This window comes from Corvus kubaryi, unplaced genomic scaffold (assembly GCF_017639235.1).
Source record: "Corvus kubaryi isolate FWS band 111438036 unplaced genomic scaffold, C.kubaryi_AGA036_p1.0 37322, whole genome shotgun sequence".
In the NCBI taxonomy this organism is placed as follows: Eukaryota; Metazoa; Chordata; class Aves; order Passeriformes; family Corvidae; genus Corvus; species Corvus kubaryi.
Window position 1 is genome coordinate 77,128 of NW_024581101.1, and position 21,842 is coordinate 98,969.

A 21,842-nucleotide genomic window follows, 5' to 3' on the forward strand; every position below is an offset into this window, starting at 1 on the left:
CGGGTGAAGCCTCCGTGGTACGGTGGACGATGGTCAAAGTACAGGTATGGGGAAGCCTGGCAAGTTGACTACATTACCCTTCCCCAAACCCTCCAAGGCAAGCGCTACATGTTGACCATGGTTGAAGCAACCACTGGATGGCTGGAGACCTACCCTGTGCCTCATCCTACAGCCTAGAACACCATCCTGGGCCTGGAAAAGCAAGTCCTGTGGAGACATGGCACCCCTGACAGGATTGAATCAGACAACGGGACTCATTTTAAGAACAGCCTCATCAACACCTGGGCTAGAGAACACGGTATTGAATGGATATATCCTATCCCTTATCATGCACCGGCTGCTGGAAAAGTTGAACGCTGCAATGGACTACTTAAAACCACCCTAAAGGCACTTGGTGGGGGGGACCTTAAAAAATTGGGACCTGAAGTTAGCAAAGGCCACATGGATGGTCAATACCCGAGGGTGCATCAATCGAGCTGGCCCTGCCGAATCTGAACCCTTGCACACAGAGAATGGAGATAGAGTCCCTGTGGTACACCTGAGAGGTATTTTAGGAAAGACTGTTTGGATTAATCCCACCTCAGGCAAAGGCAAACCCATCCGTGGGATTGTCTTTGCTCAAGGACCTGGTTACACTTGGTGGGTAATGCAGAAAGATGGGGAAAGCCATTGTGTACCACAAGGAGACCTAATCTTAGGTGAGAACTGTGTGTAGGGTTTCATTGTATATATATTTGTGTGTGTGTAGAGTTTAAGGAAGGTATTGATTTGGGATGAAATAGATGGTAATAGAATAAGGGGTGGATAATGTCCTGGGTTGCGGTGTATTCTATCACCATCCTCATGAGCTGTTGAAATCGGGTGGGGCAGTGTTTCCTTGCCTCCTCCCCCCAGACTATCTTTCTGTTAATGGCCCATCAATGCCCTGCCGAATGACTCATAGATGACTCCCTCCGGACTATCTTCTGTTAACGAGCCTAATCAACACTTGGCCTCATGACTCATTACCCCATTGTGAGATGCTCCACCCAGAGGGAGGAACCAACCATCCATCATGGATGTAATCTGAGATGCTGAACACCAGAGACAACCCTTCCACTGGCTTTCCAGAGGACAGGAGCTACACAGCCACCACTGGACCTTCTGAGGAAGAGCAGACCCTTTTCTACAGGATCACCGCTTCAGAGGACTGCAGCCACCATTCTACCAGACTGCTACCACCACCCTGACGAACAGGGAGTCAGGTTGTATCTTGACTCTGTCAGTTTGAACCAGTGTTTTCTTTTTTTCCTTTTCTTTTATTTCCCTATTAAATTGTTATTCGGACTTGGTGCCTCCCACTGGTTTGTTTTCAAACTAGTACAGAGGCTTTGCTTGGAAAAGTGTTTTGTGAAATCTCAGCATTAAAGAGTGATTTCAGCAGCTATAAATGGAGGAATTAAGCTGTGTGAGGATTTGTTTTGTTTCTTCTTTGTTTTCTGGGGGGTGGGGAGTGGAAAAAGCTTTGTAAGTTATGGATTGACTAGGGAAAGAAAATAGTCTTTTCATTATTTGCAGCAATATAGATGTGGAAAGTAAAGTCTAGTTATTCTATCAGTGCTAAATAACTTTTGAATTTTGCTTAGGTTTTTTTATTTTTTAAAAATTCGTGGTGAGTGTAGAATCATGTTAATGCTGCAGTACTCTCCTCACCACTCTGTGGGTTCTTTCCATTTCTATTCTAAATGGATAAATTCTGAAAGATTAATGCTGATCTCTTGTTTACTTTTCATGCTTGTAAAGTTTTTGGGGAGGGAAAATTTCCATGCATGGAGATTGGGGAGGTGTTTGTGGAATTTTGGTTACTTTCCCATTCCTTTAAGAAATTCCTCTTAAAAAAACCCAACCAACCAACCAAACACAAACAAACCCTAAAAAGTTGTTCACAGGAATGTTTTTCATCCCAGAGTATCATGGTAGGTAATTCTGCTTCTTGCTGTTCCCCAAGTAAATGAATAAAAATGTCCACAAATAAATGAGTACCTTTAATTCTGTAATTAAAAGTAAATAAAGCAACTTTTAAAGTAGTATCTTCTGCCTAAATTGTTCTTAGATTAGATTAATCCCTGGTTGCTAGTTCAGGATCTTTCAGCTTGAGACTGAGACTCCTCAGGGGAAAGAGGGTATTGGTTTTGTTCAATGTGCAAAGAATCTTTTATTCTGCCTTTTCATTTTTGTAATAACAGGTATTTTGAGAGTTGTGTCTGTCTCCTTTTTTGTTTTTCACTTAATTGCTCTAGCTGTTAACTTTTTATTAGCTATTTCTTTGAGAGTGGCAGTCAGCCTAACTATTAAGCTAAGTGCAGTACTTCATTCAGGATTTCATCTTCCTGTACATTGTAAATATCTCTTTGAAACAATGAAATGAGTACAGTTATGTACCAAATGACTGTATAATTAAAAATTAAAGAATATTGAGGTTAAATTCTGAAAATTAAGACATCTTATTTTTTACAAAGCTGAGTCCTAGGCTGCAGAGATCAGAAGCCGTTTGCCATGGATATAACTGGTGTGAAGTTCATATTTACAGTGGTCCCATATGTTTGTTGCTGGATACTTCTGTTTATGTATAAAGATCACTGAAAAATTCCTAGAAATACCTTTTAAGATAATGGTTAAAAAGAGCATAAGGTAAATAGAAGGTATTTAAAAATTTAAGATACCTGTTTTTTTCCTTTGCATCTTTATTTACAGGGAAACAAAACAGTTGAGCCAGTGTGCTGTGTTTCAGATCATGCTTATGGACTAGAAATAGTTTATTAAAGTGTATTAATCATGCATGGAGCTCTCTCTGAAGCTGTAGAAATGCCATTAGAAATGTTTGTAATTTTCCACTGTTCAAAGAGACTTAGTGTTTTCCTGACTAAATACCAAAGTAAACCCTCAATGCAAAGGCATTCAGCTTACCTACAGCACTTACTGATGTTTATCTAGTTCAGTAATCTAGATCTGTCTTAAGTCTTTAAATTTTACTAGTTTTTACTTTGAAGAAATCACAGCTGAGACCATGTGTTGGCTTCAAGTTTAGCATGTAAGTGTCGGTTCATCGAACTGAACTGTAGTGGAACATCTTCTGTTGTAACTTACTCTGGTTTTCTAATCAATTTTAACTAATCTTTGAGTAAGCAGATTGTTCTTGTCATCATTTTGAGTTTTCCCTCCAGCAAGATAGTTGATAGCTAAAAGTTGTTACGGCTAAAACATGAAAGAAGAGATGTAGTTGTGAGGGGGTTCTAATTGCAAACATTTCAGATGAGAGATTTTATTTTTTTTTACACTCTGTTCTACATAGTCTGTATCTTGACAATTTCTTTGCACTTCAGGATGCAAAGGCAGCCTTGTGGCTGTTGGAGATGGTGGAGTGGCCCAGTCACAGGGAGCCTGGGGCTTGCCAGCTGCGTGCAGGCTCTCCGAGATGCCCCTGCTGCTGAAAGGCAGAAGGGAGGAGTGTCTCTTTCAATTACTTGATTTACTAACTTGTAACTTAGTCAGCTCAGCTGATGCTGTGTAAGTTACTCTCACATTCTGCAGCCTAGCTGTTCATTAGCTACAGCTTGTATATCCAACTTGTAAATGTGATTTTTAAAAGTGTGGACAGTCCCTTAATAGTTTCCTAGCAGTGCAATGTTACTTGTCTGTTATCAGGTATTTTAATCTATAAAACCTCATCATTGGTACAAGATGGCGAGGTCTGCTTCCCTGAGGTTCTTGTGATAAAGTTGATGCCAGTTTTCAGTTACTGTGACACAAAAAGGTACAAAACCCCCATATCATGGTAATGTGGGATATCTTGAAGTTCAAATGGGAGTTTCCCATTGAATTAACCTTAAAGCTTAGGCATTAGTAATTTTTTCCTAAATTTTTGTTGCATGTCTGGCAAGATCAGTAGTGTTTTCTAAACATGCGGGTAGGTGGTTTGCAAACATATATACAGTCAAAGAATGCACCTTAATAAACACATTTGCGTACAATAATAAAATGTTTTACCTTTATATCATGCCTTTCACTAATGTGTGTAGAATCATATAAGCTTCAGCTGTATTGCAGCTTTTGTGGCTGTAAGATAATTTAAGTCCTGATAGAGGTATTTGTTCATATTTGTAGAAGGTCAGGATCTAAATTTGTCTCCTCATCCCCTATTGCACTTTGATTGCGATTAACATCTCAATAAATAAACCATTGGGTGTGGAGGGTACCCTGGATAAGTTAGGTTGGATAGCTGAAGTGAGTGTTTTCCTCCAGCTTAATGGCTTGTCAAAATGCATTACTCCCCTACCAGTTCAAGCAAGAAAAAGATTAAAAGTTACTGTAGTTCTGGCATATTCTGGTTACACAAATTTGGTAAGCTTGATGAAGTGCTTCAGCTGGATTTCCCAACGGTACCATAGAGATAAATCTCTTGATGACTGGAATTCCGTGATTGTTTTCCTTATTTGTGTCATTTAGACCAAGGTTTTCAATATCTAGCCTTGTGGCTATTACAGCCACCTGAGCTTGCTCTTTTCTTCTGCAGTTAAAACAAACCTGAAGTTACTGTCAGCTTTTCAGATTCGAATATGGAGAAATCCTCCTGTAGCATCCAAAGACTTCCATCAGAATTGTGCAGCACTTTGTGCAGCAAAGCTTTGTGACAATCTAAAGATAGTGGTTGTTCTGCCCTGTCTATTTATACTTGGCTGACAGAAAATAGCTAGGAAAAAGGTTATTCATGCCTGGCTAGAAAATGTCCACACCAAGTTACAGTGGATAGTAGCAATTTCTTTGAGACATTATTTGAGAAACAGTACTTACTCATTTTCACCCTGTACTGTTTTCAAGTAATAGTCAAGTCCTCCAAACATGTCTGGTAACCACAATGTTTGCCTTGAACAGGAGTTCCTTGCAGGTCTTCTGAGCTGACAAAGTTGGGCTTTATAAAAACTGCTAAAATTAGCCAGCCCTTCCCTGCTGAGATCATAATATTGGAATAGACTCTCATAAATTATGTGGTTTTTAAATTCAGTGTAAATCTAACAGAGCACACTTTGTTAGGATGATTGGATGTGGTGTTTTCAGAAATTGCACCTTTATTTGCTTGCTGAGTTTTCTTGAGGTTTCCATCCCTGGGCAGGCCATAGGGTGGGAAAGTATACAATGAAGAATGCAAGAGGCTTTAAAGAGTACTCCTGCCCTGAGCTTGTGCTCTGCTGTGAGGAACTAGCACTGGTAAGTATTTGCTGGAAACTTACACAGTGTGTGTGATACTTCACCAGCTGTGGTCCAATTGAGTATTTTTAATTACTGGGTTTTATTTTAAATAAAGAAATACATTTATTCACAGAATTTTCTGAAATAGTAGCCCATAGATTCATATTTGAGTTTTGCCTAGAATGTGAGGGGACTCTGGCAGGCAAGTAGTCTGTAGATTTGCTACCAATGTTTCCAGTTTTGTTTCTATGAACCAGCCACCTTTTGCAGTGACAAGCTGAGGACAAAGTCATCACCTAGAAATCAGTGTTAGAAGAATTTGTCAGTTCTGGAGGTTGATACATCTCCACAGAGGAAGTGCAGAAACTCAGGTATTTGCAAGGTCCACTTTAAATAATTATTTGTATTTAATTAAAACTTAAACCACCACCTAATCACTTTTTTCCCCTGTAAGTTCTGTTCCTTTAAGTGAAATCATTTTAGATACTATTTAGCAGAAATTGGTTAGTAGTAATGGTGTTTTTTCATTGCTTTTTAAATACAGAAGTCAAACATATTAATTAATATTTTAGACTTCACAGGAGCTGTGTGATCATTCTACAAGAAGTAATTGCATACAACTAGGTGATAACAAGACTCTGTATTTGCCTTCTCCTAAGAGTGTGCTGGTAGTCTATTGAAATATATAAAATATATATATATAATTTTTTATGGCAGCCTTCAACTTCTCTCATGCCTTCTTTACAGGGCACAAAACTATGGATAATAATGGAATACTTGGGTGGCGGGTCAGCTTTGGATCTTGTAAGTATATATATATTTTTTTTTTTGCAATATAAGTATCAGTGAACTTTATTTCATTGTGTTTTTATATCACTTTATAAAAATAAGTACCTGGAGGCAGCTGATACTACATCAGTGCTATGTGGTAATGCTCCAAAAAGTGTGAATTTGAATGGTAGTTCTGTCACATTGAATTCATGTTAATTTTTCTATTTTACTTTTTGTCTCTAAGCATTAGGAAGCATCCATTTGTTCTCAGTCAAATGAAGCAATGGTTTCTTTTAGTTTGAGAAGTTCTTTTCTTGCTGTATGTGGTGGGGGTTTGGGTTTGGGGTCCTCTGTCTATCACTTCCCACCTCCTCCAAGTAGAATTCATTACGCTTAGGTAAAAAATGTTTCCTTTAGGTTTGGATCTCAGGAATGAATGAAGAGTGTGTCCACAGCCACAGTTAATTTTAACTGGTTAAAACGTGTTGGGTTTTCCATGTTCAGGTATTTTCAGTTAAGCATGAAAGTGCCTTTTACTTCAGGTAGTGTTGGCATTCATGGAGGGTGTAGCCTGGAGAGTGCACAAGTGCAGTCCACTGAGTGTGGATGTGGTTTCCCCATGGTTTCGGTGCAGCTCTGCCTCAGTAACGCTACAGACCCACCCTTTCCTGTAAGATAATATAGCTCAGTCTTTGTGTGATTCAGAAGGGAAAATATCATGTCTTCACTGTTATCAAATGGTGATAATTATGTATTTGCTAACTGGGGTCCTGTCTGCGAGAGTTGAAGTATGTGCTTGACTTCACAACTCTATTTAAAATTCTTTATGAAATTACATCGCATCAACTCATCAAAAGCATAGTAATTAGGTGTAGCATGTGGTAGTTTGTAGCTCTAGAACTTGGCCCTGAGCGGGCTGTGAGGTATTCTTTGACACTTTTGAGTAATTGATCGTATTCTGTGGAGTGTCAGAAACAGGGAAATAGTTTTTACTTGTGCCAGTTTAAATCACTGAACCTGTAAAAGAATAAAATCTTAGAAGAGTAAAATTTAAGTTTTGCCTCATTTGCCTCACTTTGCCTGGCCATAATTTCATGGTGTTTTGGTGCTGTGTCGTTGGTATTTTTTTAATCACTCACCTTAATTTCTTCTGTTTTATTTGCATAGCTTTCAAATGTGCAAAGCTTACACTTAATCCATACTACCAGCTTTATAGTGGCATGTTAGGTTCTTGATACAAAAGCAGACATGGAATCAAAAATGCTGGGACAAGTAAAAACTGCATCATTAAATTTAAAACCCACAGTCAACAGATTAATCTGTTTTGAAATAAACTGGTTTTCTTAATTTACTTAATCTAAATTACAAAATTCAGTCTGCCATGTTTGCTGCCTGTAGGGACATACAACTTTGTGGAAAGTTAGTTATTGCTTGTCTTGTGCTTTGAATGCTGAGGGGAACACAGTGTATGTTCGAGGAGTAACAGCATTTTCAGTGTATTGGCACTGATGTGGAGGAGATGTGAAGGTGATCATTCCAGTGGCACCTATTTCAATTAGAATAATTACATATTGCATTGAATATTTCATTAATTTTGTTAGTTCTTTACTTTAAAAACATGTTTCAATTTTAAGATTTAATTTAGTCAAAGCAAGGCAAAAATTAGATACAAGACTAAAATGATTTTAATGCATCTTTTTTCTGAAGCTGCGAGCAGGCCCATTTGATGAGTTCCAGATTGCTACTATGCTAAAGGAAATCTTGAAAGGCCTTGACTACCTACACTCAGAGAAGAAAATTCACAGGGACATAAAAGGTGTGCAACATTTCAAGTGTTTCTTTGTTAAAGCCTTTAAAAACTGTAAAACAGTGTTCTAATTTTGTTATCATGTTATTTCCCCTTGCCAGCTGCCAATGTCTTGTTATCAGAGCAAGGTGATGTTAAGCTTGCTGATTTTGGAGTTGCTGGGCAGCTAACAGACACACAAATTAAGAGAAATACCTTTGTTGGAACCCCGTTTTGGATGGCCCCTGAAGTTATTCAGCAGTCAGCATATGATTCAAAAGTAAGTACGAGAGTAGAACATACTTTTTTTGTATCTGGTTATCCAACAGCATTTATTTTAATTTTTTGCTTTTAGCTCTATCAGTATGGAGGGGGAGGGGGGAAGTGGATTTGAAATTACAGGATTTCAAATAATAAAATTAAAAGTAGGATTAAATTGGTTTTATACAGTCATTACATGTCATTGTACTCAGGTGCAAAGTCACCAAGTAAAATGGTGATGTCGTGTGTCTCTTTCAGAGCAGCTCCCTGGATGTAGGGTGGTTGGTTGATTTGGTTTCAATTCGATGTTTTGCATTTAATTCAAACAGTAATAAAGTATTCACAAAATAAAATGCCACCAGGACATGGCAGTTTATTTAAAGCCAAGATGGCAGCCGAAATGTTAATTTCTTCTCAGATTTTAATACACAGCTCTGGGTATAATTTCTCAAATAGTATTTCTGAGGATCCATGTAATGCTGAAAATTTTAGCACAGGTCTTGAGAAGGTAAAGAGTAACTTGGTGGCTGTGGCTTTGGTACCTTGTGCCTTTCTTTGTCGTGAGAGCTCTTGATGGATGACTAATTGCGAAGGAGAGTTTTCCTATGTGAACTAGCAGTGGAAAAGCAGAGTTCTTCCATGTTTTTCTGAGAGTTGAGAACTGGTGCTGGAAATGACAATAAGGAGGTAACAGTCCCCTCTTCTGTGTGTCAAACCACAAGATGTCCTAGAACATGTGGCTGGTGAAATGGCAGTATGTTTCAGTCTGGCATTGGACTTTACACACTCTGTAGACAAAACCTTAAATAGGAGCAAGAGAATAAAAATCTGGTATGTGTGAAGTAATACTTTCTTACTGCTTTTTCTCAAATAGTAAACATGAAACTGTACTTACGTGATGTGCATATAAAGAAAAAACTGTTGGATATCTGAAGTGTCCTGAAAACATTCACACTCCAAAAGACTTTCCTGGGATCATTCAGACTTGAAGGAATTTGTGTACTTGTCACAACGCTTCTTGCTGATAAGTTGGAATTCTCCTCTTTAGGGTTCCAGTGGTCCCACTGTAATGTGTTTTGTAGGACATTTTGGAAAAGCCCTCTACCCTGCTTTAAAAATATGTGTTGGCCAGCCAGATGGGGAAGAATTCCTCTTCTGCTTGCCCTGTGTATACATCAGCTTTATCACCCCTTCATTTGTATTTTCCCAGCAACCTAATCTTTTGTCTTCCATATCTCCTCAGTATGTTGCAAGAGCAATGTCTTTCCCCTTTTTTCCCATGCCAGTAGTCTGATGGGAGAGCACAGAAGATACAAGCCTTTGGTAGGAGAGATGAAGAATTTGGATAGGATACACTTAAATTTCTAGACTAATACTGATGACTGTTTTGGTATCTGTACTGAATTTTAATCTTTCTTCTTTCTACTCCAAAATGATGGGAAATAAACTAGAAATTCATACATTTTAGTAGTGTCAGAGATTTGTAAGCCCCATCTCTTCTTTCAAATAATTTTGCTCCAATACACAGTTATTGGTTATGTATTTCAGTAATAAACAGTGAGTTAGTTTAATTCTTTGCTATAAAGTACAGCTATTTTAGGTCTTGTGAACAGAAGAGGAGTATTGGAGAGATGCAAATTGTAATCCTTGTTTACTCTATGGGCAGTTTTGGTTTATGATTCTGTGCCAAGTGTAGTCAACTATTGCCAAACGCTTTTTAGTGAGAAACACCTTTAGTGATCTAAATAGCTATTGTAGCTCATCTAAAAAGATGCAAGTAATAATATATTTCTTTTGGGGAAAAAAAATCAAAATCAGAAAAGAATTTTAGAATAGTAGTATTTTATGTATCATATCAAAATATCATACTACGTTTTGATACAAAAAATTTGTTTATAATGCTTGCTTTTAGCTAAAATAAATGGTACTTCATTATTCTTCTGTGACTTACATTGTGAACTTGGTGTTTCAAGTCTAACTAGTTGTCAATAATTCTCCAGCTAAATTCATCAAGCAGTCAGTTAGGAAAGAAATTAAGTGATCCCCTGCTGGATTTGATTCAGCTTTCTGCCTTGTTCCTTTAGAGTGAGCTGTCAAACAAGGTTGGATACCTAAACAAACTCTGAATTAGACATAGGAAATTTGTGGTAGTTTGTTGCTAATATATGGAAAAAATCAAAGGAAGATCAATATTTCTGAAGCTTTTCCAAAAGTGTGTAAATTTAAGTAGCCGTTTAATTTGCTGGCAGTGTTAGAATACCAGCTGCAACAAAAGTGATGATCTAGATGTTTGTTATTAAAGAATTAAGTCAGCCAGGTCTTCGTGAGTCAAGATTTCCTGAAGTGTTAGAAAGGAATGTTTGCATTATGTACTTAGATCAACATTAATTTTGTTATATAGGTGCATTATATGTGAATATTTCAGTTATTAAATACTTAGTTATGACAGCCCATAATTTTGTACTAACAGTCCCTTTTCCCTCTCTCAGGCTGACATCTGGTCACTGGGCATCACTGCAATTGAACTGGCCAAGGGGGAGCCTCCCAACTCAGATATGCATCCAATGAGAGTTCTGTTCCTCATTCCGAAAAACAATCCTCCCACTTTATTAGGAGACTTCAGTAAACCTTTTAAAGAATTCGTTGATGCATGTCTGAATAAGGACCCAACATTTGTGAGTAGATAAATGTGTGTGTGTGTGTGTAAAGATGTTTCAGTTTTGTTTGCTGCTCTCCTGTGCTTGTGAAATATTTTGCTGGTGTTGTGCATCATCAGTGATTGAAGTAATTTTAGAGACTATAACCTATAAACTATAACTATAAATTTAGAGACCACTGTAAATTTTAGTGATGCTTTTTAATATCTGTTTCTATCCTAGTTTGTTTTGTTTAAAATACTCAAAAGAAGGAGGGAGACTGCTGAAAGAAATTACAGTGGCAGAGGCAGATTCCTAAAATGCACTCTAAACTAGGATAATATCAGAAGAGAAGTTTGAACAGAGGAGAAAATCATCTGAAATCCTTTTCTCCAGCACAACTTTTGCTGTCTGAATTCAGCTTACAAGGAAATGTTGCTTTGGAGAGTTTTCATTAGTCATTTTCCTGGGTGTGGCCTTCTAACATAGAAGGATAAGCTGTGTAGTCTATGGATGACTTGATTGTATTTTTAGCGTGGTCGTAAACGTGGATTACTGGCTTTTCTGACTTCCCGTTTATACAAGTTAGCTCTAGAAGTCTGTTGTATTTCTAAATCTCCCCTATTAGCATTTAAAATCATGAAATGTTAGCATAACATTAAATATTTAAAGTGTTTCTTGCAGCGCCCCACTGCAAAAGAACTTCTGAAGCACAAATTCATTATGAAAAATGCCAAGAAGACTTCCTATCTGACAGAACTGATTGATAGGTTTAAGAGATGGAAAGCAGAAGGACATAGTAGTGACGAAAGTGATTCCGATGGTTCAGATTCGTAAGTTTATATTCAGTTTAGTTTTTTTTGTTTAGATAATGTTCTTTAAGTAGGTTTGCTGCAACTTTTCTGTGTAATAACACCATTTCTGTACACCTGTCTCTGTTCCTTTTTTTTACTGTCTTCTTCTAAAAAAAACCTCTTGTATGATCCTAAAGATTAACACATAAGTCAAGCCATGTGCTTGTTACCTCTTTAAACTTTCTCTCTTTGAAATCAATTTCTGTTCTGTTTAAGTGCTATTTATTTCCTAGTCTGAGGCTAGTGGTTGTACCAAAACCACTGAATCACAATTAGAGACATTGCAGAGCAAGGTTGAGGTGCATGAAGAAGTTTGCACAATGCCTGTGGAACAACATGATTTCTGTAAGTCTCTTGCTTTTCTGGCTATCAGATAACTCTTTCAAATGGTATGCCATGGGAGAAGGTAAGCCATGTGGGTAGATAACATCTTCTGTTTGCTTTGATCACATTTCAATTTATTCAGCCTCTTTTAAAGTTCAGTTAATGTTTCAATACATGTTTTTCTTCTTATTTTAAGGACTATGGAACTAATCCTGTTATGTATTTGGGTTACCTGTGCTTGCTTGGTGTCATGTTATGGCTAGTATTATGTACATCATCTCCTTTTTTCTTCAGGGAGTCCAGCAACAAAGAAAATAATTCTCACCCTGAGTGGAGCTTTACTACCGTTCGGAAGAAGCCGGATGCAAAGAAGCTCCAGAATGGGACGGTAAGTACAGACAGGGGAGTTCTTCTTTCTAACTGCTGGTTCTGAAGCCTATTTAAGGAAAATAGTCATAAAACTTAGTAACTTCACTTTCCATTAGAACTGACTGGTATTTTTGCAGTTCAAGAGATAATGCATGTTAGTGATATTTCCTCTGCCATGTCAGCCTCAAATGCAAAATATACTGCAGATGAACTGTAGATCCATTCATAGAGATGGGAATTTTAAAGACTCTTACTAGTGAGGAAAAACTGAACTGTTTTTCTGATGCTGTATGACGTTGTTTGAGATGTGTCATCAGGCATCTATTTCAACATCCTGTAACATTTGTTGATGTACTGTGCCTTTGTGGGTTTTGTAATATATTTTAAGCACTTTGTTAAATTTAACTCAACTTCCAAAATCACATGTGCTGTGTTAGAGGCAGTGTGTATGTTGTATGGGAATATGCTGATGTAATCCTTATTTGTTAACTTCTAGGATCAGGATCTTGTTAAAACCCTGAGTTGTTTAACTATGATAATCACACCTGTGTTTGCTGAGGTAAGTGTTGGTGTAAAAATCTTCTTTGAAAGTATTAGCCAAATGTCTAACAACTTTCCTGACTTTTATCTTTTTTGGTTTGCTCCTCAGCTCAAGCAGCAGGACACAAATAATGCTAACAGAAAGAAAGCAATTGAGGAACTTGAGAAAAGCATCAATGTGGCAGAAGCAACGTGTCCAGGGATCACAGATAAGATGGTGAAGAAACTTATGGAGAAATTTCAGAAGTAAGTAGTTCAGTGATAAGGGAAAGATCTGCTGTGTCCAGTGCTTTAAACCTTTAGCTTTGTAGTTATAGGTAACACTTCTGTTTGAGACTTAAACTAATAGTGACTATTTACTGTATCTGGTCTTGAAGTGCTGCAGCTTTACTGTAGTTGCTATATCTTGCTGCTTTAATTTAGCCTGCAGGTTTCTCTTAAGCATATTTACAGGCAGTAGGGGAGATAAAATCTTTTTCTTACCTCTTTTAGGAATGTTTTCTTGAGAATGTCACTTCTGGTGGGTTTTTTTCCTATGAACCATTGAGATGAAGGCACATACTAGTTTAGTGATGCAGAAGTATTTATGTGCTGTTTGCCTAACTGAAACAATATAATTAACAATTTTTTTTTACTTGCATTTTTTATCTGTAGATTTTCTGTTAATGACTCATCCTAAGAAACTTCACACAATTGACTGCTGTATCGTATGGACCCAGTGAAACCCACCAAAACTACTTCAGGCTTGGCAGTGCTTAGCTCATGAGCTCCTTGTGCCTTTTGGATCTTTGCAACATATTGATGGTGATTGAGGATTTGAAAGAACCTACTCAACTATTCTGTGGCAGTGCACATGGTTTTATATTTTCAGGAAATTATTTTGTAAAGAACAACTTTTAATATTGTAGCTTCACCCGTTTAATCTGATAAATGTTGAGGTGCAGTTTTGCTTTTAGAAATAACCATTACTTTAGTTAATAGAATGTTCAAGTACAGTATGTTTTGATGCTATTTTGTTCCTGTACGTGGAGTTGTACAGCTCTTTTATATTCATGAGTTAAACTTTTGTAAATCACTAACAAGCTTCAGAGAAAAATAGCTTTTTCACAAGCGTATTCAAAACATGTAGTGGCAAGGGTATTGCTGTAGCACCTGCTTCAACCAGCATGAAAAACAAACCTGCAACAGTATCTCTTAATTCTAATTTGGTACAGTATTTTAGGCAGCTCTATGATTAAATATATTTGAGAGCAATATGTCAATAGTTTGCAGGTGATATGTAGCAACAGGTCTATCCTGATGTACAGTCTGTGTATTACCTTTTAGAACAGGTTTTGAAGTAGTAACTCAATCTTATATCATCATGGTAGGAAAATTTAGAGCAATACAGTTGAGGGGGTGGGGCTTTTGGCAATAATGGACAAAACCTGAAGTCCAATTTAACTTAGTTTTTTTCCTCTGAGTATACATGCCTGGGTGGAAGGGAGCCAGAGAAGCCGAGCGTCACATGTTACATACCTCACACGCAGGTATCGGTGTAACACCAGCGTTCTGTTGTGGTGGTGTTGTTTCTCCTGTAATATATTTATACACATTTTTGTTCTGAGATACATTAAATACCATGCATCAACATAATTTGTTTATAATTCTCTGAAAGTGTATTTTAAATATGTATTTACCAGTTAATATGCAAATACCTGAGTTATAGATATTCTTTCACAAAAAGGTAGTACTGTGCAGTACGGAGTGATTTTTTTCATAAAAAGTAGGTAAGACTATAAAGTTGCTTTCAGTTATATATTTATGGTACTGCTAGATGGGTAATCTCTTCTGTTGTTTTGTTTTGATTTGGTTTTTTCCCTTTTTCAACCCAGTATGTATATTATGCTGAAGTTTTGAACTGGGGTTGTTTTTCAGTATTTAGCTGTGGAACTGTTGGTGTAAATTTATTTTTGATAAAGGCTGAGTGTGTTTATTTTATGGTTCAGACCTGCACATTTTGTTTTTGCACAAAAGTAATTTTAATGAATCTGAAATTTATCTGCCAAATATTGAAAAAGTAATGGTGTGCAAGTAAATACTGCATTTTTCCTCAAATGTTGCCATTACATCATTTTTATATAAAGGACACTCGTGAGAGATGGTGGTTAGATATGCCAAGGACAATTATTTTCAATGGTGCCTACACTGTAAAAAAATTACTTTTAACTCCTTGTTTTAATTTTTAAAAAAATTTTCTGTTTAAAACTTTCATCTGCTATATAACTGAAATTCAATTAGAATTTATATCTGAGAAAAAAGCCTGGAAATAGTTTTTGAAAACAATAATGTTATGGATTAAATAAATATTTTTATAAATGTAAAAGCAGCAAAAGTTGTAAATACAGTTGATCTGAAGATTTACAAAATAACTGCATCACAGAAACATTGTAGTGCTCCTCTAGCTTCTGTAGTTGTTAGTCTTGTAAATCTGTTTATAGATGAGGCTCATTTCAATGTTTTTGGGGGTTTTAAATGGTTTAAAAATAAATATTTAAGTTCCGCAAACTTTCATGAGCTTGTTCTGTTGTGCATCATTTTTTTCTGGATTTCAACAGCTGTGCAGAGGTGTGGATGTGTCTGTCACAGACTTGTGTTCTGAGAAGGGTGTTCCCTGCGTGGGTGCTTTGCAAAGCTCTGGGTGTCCCACGCGGTCCTTGTGCAGAGGACACCTGCCAGCTGCTATGCCCCAGGGAATGGATGGAGCAGTCCTGGGGTTCTGTTTGGTTCCTTTTCTAGAGGGGAGACCCCAGGATGTGTGAGCTCAGACAGGTATGTCCAGCAGTGCCACCACGGCAGCAATGTTACAGCTCTGACTGCCTTTGGCCTTGGCATGGGGCTGTGAAGGGTCACAAAGGCCTGTGCCACAGCTCTCTCAACTTTGACCTCGGCACCCTCAACACAAATCTCACTTGAGGGAGCTCCATATAAATTTTTCAGAATTAAAAACATGTTTTTACTTCCATGTCACTTCCCTTAAGGTGTTCTTTTTCTGTGAGAGTCTGAGGGAAGAGCTGATGGGAATTCCTCCTGAGTTTCTAACTGGTGGCTCTACCCTGTTGACACGGGATCTTTAATCTGTGCAACTCCATTAATAATTCTGGGTAGGTGGGATTAGCAAATGACACAGGAAATTGGAACGTGACATGTTTGAGATACAACTGTAATTAGTTGCTGAACTATGGTGCCTTTTCTTTTCCTGTGGAATGAGTGGGATGTATACCTACCTCGTGGGACAGCATGGGAAAAACTCACCCACATGTGTGCAAAACAGACTCATTCTCATGTAGCACAGTCCATTCAAGAAGGTTTTTTTCACTGTGCTGCATATGCCTGAAGTCTCTGTGCCTTGTAAGTTTATAATTAGCTCCTAAGAAGGGATGTCTGTATTGCTGGTTCCAGAGAAGAGCTGTCTTTTACCCAGGTGTTAATTATTGATGAACTGTGTAACTTAATCAGCAGTATTCTGTTGCTGGCAGATACCTAATGGAAAGATAGATCAAAATATTAATGCAGGATCCATCTTCTTGCTCGTTTGGTTTGCCAGGCTTCCTGCTGTAGATTGAGAAGAATTGTTGCTGAAGTAATCTTACCAAAGTAGTCTGAATTGCAGAATAGAGAAATGTGTTTGTTCTTGGGTAGATGAGTCCTTTATCAATGCAACCATTCTTTAAGCCCTTGGTCTCTGACCCCCCTATTCATTTCTGTGCAGTCAGTGTAGTGTCATCACACCTGCTGTTGCCTTGGAATGTCGACAGCTGAGTAGGAGAATGTGTAGGTTTTAATGTGTTTGCACAAAGTTTAGCAATTGTTAAAAGTCTGATTTTTATCACACTGTTTTATGACTTAACACTGGAATAAAATTATTTTCCTCTTTGAAAAGTTTTAGTGGTATGTATGTTGGCTTATTTCATAGCTTTATCTATTTTGTCTAAACCTTTATCTGTTTTATATAAACCAGTTACTTCTCTCTGAATGCACTGAGTAGCTTAATGTTTTCACACTGTGACACTGCTGTGCCTTCTCCCCTTCAATAATCCTTTGTGCAAGGACTATAACAGTTTACATTTTCCAGGTACTGCTGTTTGTCTTTTACCACCAGCAAACCAGATCTTTCCACATCCTCTCTCCATCCTTCTTTTTTCTTCCCTAGGGAAACACAGTCGCTTCAACAGATGTCCTTATCTTGGGGGTGAATAGGGCTGAGGAGGGACCGAGGGGAAAGACTTGGTCAAGGGTTGTTTCCGTTGTTCCTTGACAAGTAAGCCACTGCTTACTGGGATTGTTCCTTAATTTTAGTCAATCCCAAGAAAGTGGCTTACACAATGAATTCAGCTCGGAGATGTCAATTTGTGTCTCTTACTGACAAGCTGCTTTGTGCTCTGCTATTGTTGACCATGTGTAGGATGTGCTGAGGCACAGTGCTCATGCTGTGCCCCAGTGCTCCCTAGTCCATGGAAAAACCGAAAAATAGTTCCCAAGTCCTTGTTTCTTCCTCTCGATGCTGTTTTCCCAGCATAGTCTTGAAGACCAGACCTGGCAGTTCCTGAAGATTTGGGCAGGGTGTTTGTACAATTTCTCATGGTGGGAAGATGTCTGCTCTGGGACATGCTCAAGGTAAAGCTGACCTGGGCCAGCCCTCACCTGTGTATCCACATGCTTTGAGGAGGCTAACAGGGATTGTGGGATAGATCCCAGGGCTGTGTGCAGCCTGTGTTTGAAATACTGCTGGTTTTTTAACCCTCTACCAAATTGTGCCCACAGACTGCCATTCTTAAATGTTGTAATGAATGGTGATTCAAAGCTCTTTCCAAGGTACAGAGCTTTGGGAATGGGGAAGAAACAACCCTCTAGCCAGAAAGATTATCCCTTTTTTCAATAGAACATCTGCCAGAGCAGCATGAGGGATCACTGCAGGTCATAGCTTCAGCACAGGGTAACTAGGAGAAAAACCTTAAAATGTACTCACTTGTTGGGCTAATGCATTTCTTTGGGCAACCAACCAAGAATGTGGCCGTTTCTAGCAGCGTTCAGGGATCTCCACAAGTCTCCCCAGTTGCTGGGACAGCACAGGCACAGAGGGAGCTAGGAAGCAGAGCAAGAGAGGGAAACCAGCGCCTTGGAGCACTGAGGGCTGCCCAGGAGCTGGGGAGCGCAGGGCAAGGTGTGCTGTGGGTGTGCCTGCAGGACTGGGGAGTGCAGATTTCACAGGGCAGAATGAGGAACTGAAAACTCCTGTGTGAACAACTGTTTTTTATTGTCCACCTTCTAAAACAAAGGACAGCAGAGTGCGCAGGACCCATACGCCCGCTTCTTTTTGCATTTTAATCTATTTTTTTTGTCCCAGCTTCCTTGTTTCTGAAATCTTTCTAGCAGGGCTGCAGTGGTTTCTCCACCGTGGATTTTCTTGGCTGTCCCTCTGCTTACAGTCATGTCCTACAAAGACTTACAGGGTTGTTCTTAAAGAAAATTATCAAGATCCTCCCATAAAATCTTAGGGAGGTGTCATCATTCTCAAAATTTCTCAGTAGGTTTAATGTAGGTTTAGGGTAATAGTAAGTTTTTGTAATAAAAGTATTTCCAAGAAGGTGCCTGTTCCTTTCCTACCTGCTCCTGATATCTTTATCCTGATATCTTTCTCCTGCTGCTTAACTGAGGACTGATTTGGGGCAGTAAAGGACCCCAAAAAACCCCCTTATGCATCTCTCTCCCTCAAATTTAAGCAGAGCACTGGGGTACTGGGGCTGTCACAGTGCTGCCAGGAGCTGATGGCTGATGGGCTTAAGCAAAGCACAGCTCTACAGTATGAACCCACTTCTCAGTGCTCACCATGGGGTGCTTCTAAAAGCTTGACAAGTGCTGCTCAGATGTTTGTGGGGAGGATAATTCATTAAACTGTCCAGGGAGAAGACAGCCACACAGCCTTGTCTTTGAGTACCAGGTGCCCCCTGCAGCACTGGAGGTGAGGCAAGTGGAGGAGATGGGCTCTGTGCTGGGGTTTTTTCCCTGTCCGCATGGCATCAGCTCTAGGAGCAGCCTCTCATGAACATCCTGCTCCTCTCCAAAAAGGCCTGAAACACCCTCCCTCCAGTGTGCTTCCCTGGAGCTGGGAAAAGCAGCAGCTGAAACTATTCTGTGAGAAGTCTCTTTTTCTCCCTCCCCCTCAAAGAAGACTCCAGCAGCTGAGCTCCAAGCATCATCTTGGGCAGGACATAAGGGCTTAGCAGGGCTTTAGGCGATCCCTGGCCTCTGTGGCTGAAGCAAGACTCCCCCTCTCAAAGTGTGGTGGCAGAGGCAAACCACCAACCCAAGGGGGTTGAATACTTCTGAACACACCCTGATGTCCATTAACACATCCTCTATAGCTAAGAGCACTCACACAACACAATCCCATCAATGTTTCATAAGCTGTAAGCAGACCCACAAACAGTGTCACCATTCTTTGACCCTGGGTCAGCACCAGCCACCTTTGCTCCTTCTGTCTGGTGTCAGGCATCTAGGTGAAATACTTGGAGGCCCCTCTGGAAACCCTCTCTTCAGCAGTGCTGGTGGCAAAGGACACCTCCTCATCCTCCTCATCCAGTTGGAGACTGCCCGAGGAGAGCCGCACGCGGGCCATGGGTGAGCGCAGCACGCGGCCGTACAGGGAGCAGTAGTCAGTGGCCAGCAGGTCCGAGTCAGAGTCACTGGACTCAGTGCTGCTGCCCAGGTAGCGCTCAGTGGAGTGCCGTGGCTGTGGAGCCAGCCCTTGCTGGGCTGGGACGTGCCAATAAACACCCCCTTTCCGGCTGCTCAGTGCGGCGCACGGCCCCAGGGGCCTGAACTCGGAGCCATAGGTGAAGCAGATGGTTTTCATGTCTGACTGGCTCCAAGACCGCTTGGGAGGCTGCTCCTGAAGGCTGTAATCGAAGGAGTGAGCCAGTGACCTGTTCTTCCCCATCATGGTTGTGCCCATAGCTGTGCCTATAGCCTCACAATGGAACTGCCCAGCCTGGGTCTCACCTGGGCTCTGTTGAGGGGGTTTTGCTGCTACGGGGTTGCCTGCACCAGCCTGTCCTGCTGTGTCCTCACCAGAAGCTGGTACAGGGCATGGAGACTGCAGGGCCCTGTCCAGATAAAAGAGCACTGGCGGGGCCGGGGCCACCATGGGTAGGGGACAGGGTGTATCCATGTACACCAGCGGCCGGGTGCTCACCTCCCGCATGTTGCCCACAGAGGTGCTTTTACTGTTCCCAGTGAACTGGTGGTGGGGCCGAAAGGATGTCAAGGGATTCCTGGCTCCGAAGAAGTCGATGGGCTCCCATGCCCGCTCCATCTCCAGCTCAGCGTAGAGCAGGGGGAAAGCAGACGAGCTTTTGGAGTGGGGCAGGAAAGTGGGGGATGCTTCAGTCTTGGAGTGCTCCAGCTCAGTGGCAAACCTCACCTCCATGGTGGAGCTCCGACGCTGGCTGTCCAGGGTGGGCTCAGAGGCATGCACTCCATTGGCGTGGTACGAGCCCCGGCTGCCGTAGGCCAGGCGCAGCTCCTCCACCTGGGTGGGGCACAGAGGGGTGGGTGCCAGATGGGTGCCCAGAGCAGGATGGGAAGAGAGCACCCAGAGCTGAGGGTCTGGCTTGGCCTGCAGCTGATCTCTTCCAGCTGGGGCAGCAATGCCAAGACCTCAGCACGGAAATATTGTTGATGCCATGGAGACTTACCTGCTTTGATACATCTGCCAGAAGGTCTGGGGAGGAGCGGCACTGCCTCTCATCGTAGCGGGATGTGCAGTGCTTCCTGCAGTACAAGAGCATGGGTGGATGTATGGCCAGGAGGGTCCTTCCCCTCTTCCCAGTCCCCTCAGGCACTGCCCCCACTCCATGCCCCCAGTACCTCTCAAAGGGCAGGCTCTTTATCTTAGCCTTCCTCCCGTGCTCCAGTAGCTGCCGCTGAGTCCTCCCACTGCAGCATGGAGGGAGAAATGTGAGCAGCACCATCAGCCCCAGCCCTGGGTAGGCCTTGTGCCCCACATGAGGGGATGCAGCAGGACTGAGGCAGGGGTGTCTCCAGGAGAAGTAGCTGTTATCACCCCCTCGGATTCAGCCAGGGCTAACATAAAGGGGAGGCTCAGAGACATCCCCAGACCCTTCCTGGCCCCAGCAATTCGGTTTTCCCCTGGGAATTTACCTGTAGCGGAAGCTGGAGCCTTTGCTGCACAGAAGGGCTTTGGGCTTTGACTTGGGCTCTTCAGAGAGCCTGAAGAAGGCATGGTACTCCACACATGTCTTCCAGAAGGCCTTGCAGGTGTCCCGGCTCGCCATAGTGAACTCCAGTGTGTCCTTGCACAGCGCCTGTGTGCCAGAGACAGGACAGCCGGTGTCAGGGGCACGGGACAAGCTCTGCCATTTGCCCTCCTGAACCCCTAAAGGGTCATGTGGGCTGTCAGTGGCTCCAGGCAGTGCACTGTCACACCGCTGGGGACACAGGACTAGCACATTTCACACTCAAGGAGAAGGAGCATCACCCATGAGCAGCAGGAATGGATTTTATGCAAAATTGGGGACTTTGTGTGGCTGACCTTCCATCCACAGCTGTCTGCTCCTGAGCCCAGCAGCTGCCTGTGGCATGGTACTTACAGAGATGTTTGCATGGAGCTTGATGAGAAAATGCTTCCTCTTGAAACTCAGTTTGCGAATTTTGGACCAGTTGAAGGTGTTGATCTTTGTATTGCCCTGCAAGAACAAACACAGCAGTTATAGCTGGATGGAGCAACCTATAAATACAGAAATGCAGTGGGCCAAGGCCTGAGCTCACAGGACACTGCATGAAACTCCAATGCAGCTCTTGGACCTGCTGGGGTCTGGGGAAAGGGTGTTGGGATTTGGTGTTGACCACCTCATCAGCTGGCTCTACAAGTAGAAATTGAGGTTCAGGGCTTAACTCTGCCTGCTGAAGCTCTTTGCAAAACTCCAGGATGCTAAGACAAACCTCAGAGAGGTCAAGGCAGGGAGTCCTATCTGTGCCAGCTCAAATGTCATGGCAGAATCACCCCTCCAAAGA

The 21,842-nt window shown here is 41.0% G+C and overlaps 2 protein-coding genes across 8 annotated transcripts in view; one reads left to right on the top strand and one right to left on the bottom strand.

Annotated features, from left to right (window-relative positions):
- STK26 (serine/threonine kinase 26) overlaps positions 1-15,320 on the top strand; it is a 37,143-nt gene extending 21,823 nt beyond the window's left edge. Inside the window, exons 4-12 of the mRNA XM_042029126.1 lie at positions 5,974-6,030; positions 7,705-7,813; positions 7,906-8,063; positions 10,534-10,719; positions 11,365-11,513; positions 12,153-12,246; positions 12,724-12,786; positions 12,877-13,013; positions 13,422-15,320. Of these exons, the coding sequence (XP_041885060.1) occupies positions 5,974-6,030; positions 7,705-7,813; positions 7,906-8,063; positions 10,534-10,719; positions 11,365-11,513; positions 12,153-12,246; positions 12,724-12,786; positions 12,877-13,013; positions 13,422-13,446 (978 nt within the window). The 3' untranslated portion in view covers positions 13,447-15,320. The remainder of the gene's footprint in view (positions 1-5,973; positions 6,031-7,704; positions 7,814-7,905; positions 8,064-10,533; positions 10,720-11,364; positions 11,514-12,152; positions 12,247-12,723; positions 12,787-12,876; positions 13,014-13,421) is intronic.
- The window catches only part of FRMD7 (FERM domain containing 7), a 28,981-nt gene continuing 20,684 nt past the window's right edge, over positions 13,546-21,842 (bottom strand). For 4 of the 7 annotated variants that reach the window (XM_042029124.1, XM_042029121.1, XM_042029120.1 and 1 more), the window contains 5 exons: positions 21,419-21,514; positions 20,970-21,133; positions 20,676-20,744; positions 20,504-20,579; positions 13,546-20,337 (listed from right to left, as the gene is read on the bottom strand). In XM_042029124.1, coding sequence (XP_041885058.1) covers positions 19,303-20,337; positions 20,504-20,579; positions 20,676-20,744; positions 20,970-21,133; positions 21,419-21,514 — 1,440 coding nt within the window. In that variant the 3' untranslated portion in view covers positions 13,546-19,302. The remainder of the gene's footprint in view (positions 20,338-20,503; positions 20,580-20,675; positions 20,745-20,969; positions 21,134-21,418; positions 21,515-21,842) is intronic. The other 3 variants (XR_006016266.1, XM_042029125.1, XM_042029123.1) reach the window with 3 other exon arrangements.